This window comes from Puccinia triticina, chromosome 5A, assembly GCF_026914185.1.
Source record: "Puccinia triticina chromosome 5A, complete sequence".
Classification (NCBI taxonomy): Eukaryota; Fungi; Basidiomycota; class Pucciniomycetes; order Pucciniales; family Pucciniaceae; genus Puccinia; species Puccinia triticina.
In genome coordinates, this window is record NC_070562.1 from 6,058,600 (window position 1) to 6,064,006 (window position 5,407).

The following is a 5,407-nucleotide window of genomic DNA, read 5'->3' on the forward strand; positions in this document are numbered from 1 at the left end:
ACTGCGGAACGTGGTAAGATGCGTAACTGGAACTATTTGCGGTCTTGGCGATTTTTTGGGCTCGGGCTGTCATGTTTGCAAGGTCAGCGGAGTGGAATAAGGCAGAAGAAAAATAGAGGCGAGGGCTTACTAAGTTCTTCAGTGACCTTGAAACTTGGCTTCCACCTTCTTCTTTGTTGACGGAATCCGGTGGGACTTGAAACTGCTCTTGATCTTTTGCTTCAACCTGTTTCGGATCATTTGGAGTGGGGGAAGGGTCAGAACTGGGGAGAGGGGAGGTATTTTGGGCCTTCTTGGGTGGACGGCGAGGCATCAAGGGCGGTTGGATTTGGGTGAATCTGGATATCCAGGTGTTGGATGTTGTGGAGGATATGTCTTTGCCCAACCTCCGTGACCATCCCCCTGCCCCCCAGCGGGGGGGGGGGGGGGAGGGGGTTCCACAGCGGGTACCCGTGGCAAACCTGGGTACCGGCAAAAAAACACAAGGAAAACGGGCACCCGGACCCGTACTTGGCACCCGCGGAGGCGGTCCCCGCCACCCTGATGAGTACCCGCCCGCGGGTGCTAGGTACCTGCCGCGGGTACCGATATTGCATCTCTATTTGGCTTTGGGGAGGCAGTGGATTGATTTCCACACTTGTTAACCCTATTGTATGGCCAAAAAATAGGGTGGAAAAAATAAAAGGGTCCCCAAGTCGGAGGAGCCCTCTCGCGATGACCAGGACATACTGGTCATTGCGCTGGCCTTTCTGAGCTTGTGAGTCAGTATAAGCTGTCCACAGAGCTCAGAAAAGCCCATATGGATGGCCAGCTTGTGGTGGCCAATGAGAAGGTACCTCCTAGCGCAATGAACAAAACCCACTGTTCATCAAGTCTGGGGAAAAGTGTGATATTTTAACCATGTCCACCCCAATGTTTGCACAAATATAAGGGTGGACATTACATAAGAAAATCAACCCTCCCCAGGGAAACAGGGGGATGCTAAGCAAATCTGTGTTTCCCCACGCGTCCATAGTTCACTTGTGACAACTTTCAAACCCCCAGACAAATTTTTTTAACACTTTTCCTCCCATATTTGTGTCACTGCTGCTTGCCCATGGCCAATGATTTTAAGTGGTCTGGATACAGAAAGCACACAGTGCAGAAGTCTTTAAATAACAGCCAGTGATAATTTAGCACCATTTTATGAGAGAAATACACACCATGTTGTTGCACCATACACATGGAAACAAAGGGACCTGTGATAAACTAATTCTACACATAAAAGTAAATTAATGGAAAATGGTGGGGGAAAAGATGTAAGATTATCAGTCTACAAGAAAAATGGTGCTACCAATACTGTGATTTGCATGGGGATTTAAGAATTGACTGTTCAATTTGGAGTTCTCAGACCAGCTGTTGAATTATTTCTCCAGCTGGTTTCAGAAGCAAGGGAAAATTGTTGCACCTTTGATTATCCACTACTCTATCCCCTTTCCCTTGAGCAGCCTTCATGAAGATTCTACACTGCATTTTTCAGTTAGTTGTAGTTAAATTTACAAAAGTGTACAATTTGTGGTCATGTACTAGGCAAGGTGCATATTCCAAAATGAAGAGCTATTGACACTGGATGACTTCCCATTGGTTCTGGGAGCCTCCCAGATCCCACTTTGGGATAAAATTTTGTAATTTTCCCTGGTCTTAATTTACACAAGGGTTTTATTGGAATTCTAAAATCTTATCCTCATATCCTGTCCGGCAACCTCTCTCAGAGCTCCATCAGCCAAACGGGAGCTACTACAAACTTGCCAATTGCTCCCGCATCAAGTGACCAATGACCAAAACAACTTGTCTCAGGTTTGCAGCTTCCTCACCCATTGTTCAAATGCCCGATTGCAAACCTTGACCAGGGCCACTTTGGCTGTTTTGGGGTCCTCGCGTTGTAATTCAAACTTGCAAGGTGGAATTCAAGGTGCTCTGGCTTCCTTTTTTGACCCAGAAGCCCGTCAATCTCGCAAGATGGAGTCCAGTTTGTCTCAATTTTATGCATTACAGCTGCAAGAAGCAACCAGTACCATCAACCGCTTGCAAGATGAAGCCAATTGCCTCCAAGAGGGAATAAACATCCAAGTTCTTTGCTTGCAGGAGGAGTTACAACAAGCCTGCAAGGAAATGGCCAAGAAGACCTCCGAGAACCAAACTTTGAAGCACAGCTTTGAGATGTTACAACTCCGAATGGAGTTGAGCCACCAAGTTCCTGCAACCCTTCAAGCCTCCGGTCCTAGTCCTTACTTGAGGAACCTGTTTGCCAATCCAATTCCGTTCCGCTCAGCCGCATCTACTTCCAATCTGTTCCACTCGGCTTCTCCTAATTCCACTCCATTCCCCTCTTCTTCCACCCGGGAAGGCCAGAATGGTGCCCCTCCTCCAAACATCCAATGATTTTGTTTATGTCCTTCTTCCCTTTAGCTAGTGTTTATGTATATCAGATAGTTGTTTCTCCTTCACTTGCCAGTCTCACCTCTCCGCTTACTCTCTCAGTGATAGTCTGATTTTCTCTTGCAGTGTCAAGAGCATCCTCTCCTGGGTTTTCTAGTCTCTTGTCACCCCTGATTCTCTCAATATCTCAATATCTTCTTGGTTTCATGGATTGTAGTTGTTGAGCATCCAAACAGACAAGTTTTTTTTGTTCCCTTTGCACAAAAGGGTTTTTTATTATTATTTTTCAATTGGAATGCAAAGCACTACAACCCATATTTTTGATTTTTATGAGAGTCAAGGCAAGTTTTTCTGGGCTCATTGGTCATAATAAAGAAATAGAGAGAAATCAAGGAGTAGACAAACATTGAGCAAAAGAAGGTAATTTGTAAAGGACATGTGTGTCAGAGCCAACTATCATAATATCTACTAATGCGGCATTGGGCTTGGATATCGGAGAAAAGTAATTTGTGAAACTCGCGGCACAAGAGGTGGTGCTCATCCCACACTGATTGATAGGCTGTTGCCGTCTGATTGACACTGACCATGCGACACCGTAGCTGATGTAGACAAAACACAACTTGCAGAACATCAGATCAAAACTGGTGGTTGCTTGCCGGCAGTGGCATTTTCAAGCGGCCAAATGATCCTTGAATTGACCGCATGCCCCACTCCTCCGCCTGCCGAGCCAAAACAAGCTGTTCATTGATCAGCTTCAAGCAAGCATAGGCCTTGGGTGATTCCAGCAACCAATCTCTGCGCTTGACTGGTGCTAGCGTTGTTGCAGTTGTTCGGACTTTTGGGGGAATGCAGTGTTGCTGATGATACAATAGCATGGTGGGGTGCGTTCAAGAAGCTGCTCATAGAGAGGCTCAGCAATTGTGGAATCGTGCCAAGATCCCGGCGCATTGAGGACAGCATACATAATTGTTCCGTTGGGGGCAAATGCTAGGATGCAGCTGCAATAGTGTGAGCATGTCCATCCATCATAGTAGGCATTTTGAATGCTAGACAACAGATTGGTTAATAAAAATTATTCATGTTTGATAAGTCTTCATGACACTCACTCTTCATCACCCAAAACTAATACAGGCAAGTTCAATCCATCAACAAACCCAATACACTTGGATAGCCTTGGAAACTTTTTCTTGATCACCTTGCTGTGACGGTGTGCCTTTTCTTTGGTAGTTGGCCAGACAAGCCAAGCTTGAGGGTGCTCTTTCAGGCAAGCCAAGAGATGGGTTAAGCCAGTCAATAGGTAACGCAAAAACACAGCGGAAGTGATTCCAAACAGCTGTTGTAGGGTGAACGAGGCCATTGTGGAGCAGAGCCAGTGCAAAACTAAGCCAACATGAGCACCATGAGGACCTCCTCATCTTCATGAGTTCATTCTATAGCGTTGTCTTGGGAAAATTGTTTGATCAAGTTGCGCAAAGTGTTATTGTTGTGCTGTTGACACTCTTGGGCCGCCTGCTGCTCTTGTTGCTGCTCAAGGTAGATCTGTACCAAGTTTAGCGTAGTGCGTTCTACAAAGATCAGGGTTAGTCCGATTGCAACAAAGGAAGGATTCAATGACCATACATATCAGCTTACGGGGCATTGTGGTGAAGTTTGGAGGTGTTCTGCTAACCAATGAGGCAGATTGGATGTTTGGATGTGGTTTGATGGGGTATTTGGGTGTGGTTCAAGGTGTAGGGGTGGTGAGCAGCCGGCCTTTTGAGGCATCATGTGTTAATTTACAAAACCCGCATGACGGAAGCAGATTTTTAGGATTTTAGATTTCTATTGTCTAAAGTGAGATCTGGGAGGCTCCCAGAACCGACGGGAAGTCATCCACTGAAAACTCAAAAAATTATGGTTGATCCCTTGGTAAATATGGTAGGGAAATCTGAATTGGTTATTTTCACATTTCATATTGCTGAGAGTTCACCTGCATGTTACACAGGTTTTCTTAGCTTTGACATGTTTTAATAGTTGAAGAATAGAAATCTTATGTCAAACCACTTTCCCGCCAATTTGACAGGGTAATTAGCATTTCAGAAATATGCCACAACAATTCATCCGCCAGCTGGCAGATCCTCTGAATTTGCTATTTCTTGCAAGTATGTTCCATAATGTGATTTTATGTGGGTTTTGAATGAAAAATTCTACAAATCCAAATATTCCCTGGCACTTGGCTAAGAATATATTTGAGCATAAAGATAGGTACATTCTTTGAAAAGTTTGTGTGCAATAAATCTCACTTCTGCAATTGTAATCATGATGAAACAAACACAAAACTTCAGCAGAGAGATATTTTTGTGTTGGCATTGAGTTAAACATCATTTCACAAAGACTTGAACTACAGTTACAATTGTATTGGGAAGAAATTGAACATAGAGGTAAATTGAAAATTAAACTCACATCAGACAACACAACATACAAAATTACGGCCTGGCACTCTCTAGAGAGTGCAACACTTTCCCCCCTGGTGATCAGTGCGGAGAGTGTTGATTATGAGATAAGATTCTTCAATGGAGAACATTTGGGCACCATTTGATTTAAAGTTGCGGAATTCATCCACCCCAATGTGCATGCTGTAAGCTACTTCTATTCCAGATGATGAGGGAAAATGCTGCTAATGGGCCATTTTCAAAGATGCATTTTGACATGAAGATGTCAATTTGAAACTATACAAATTCAATTGCTTCTTCAACTCAATAATACAATCTGGAGTACTTTAAAAAAAATGCAACCGCTATAACATGACTTTGAATCACTATACATGCATATAAAGTACATAATGTTTGTAGTGAATGGTCCTGATATAGTGATAAAAAATGTCAATAAGACTTGTCATCCCAGGATTACATACAAGCATAACAGCGGATAATGTGTAGACTAAATGAGCCCAGCATGCATCAGTGCAATTACCTTAGTGGTTAAAGCAACACTCACAAAGTTTGGAGTC

The 5,407-nt window shown here is 43.8% G+C and overlaps 1 protein-coding gene across 1 annotated transcript; it reads left to right on the forward strand.

Annotated features, from left to right (window-relative positions):
* Positions 1-1,998: 1,998 nt before the first annotated feature.
* PtA15_5A717 (uncharacterized protein) lies at positions 1,999-2,421 on the forward strand (the record flags this gene model as incomplete). Its single annotated transcript, XM_053169508.1, has 1 exon — positions 1,999-2,421. One exon carries the CDS (start codon positions 1,999-2,001, stop codon positions 2,419-2,421), a length of 423 nt encoding a protein of 140 aa, XP_053020698.1.
* Between the last annotated feature and the right edge of the window lie 2,986 nt (positions 2,422-5,407).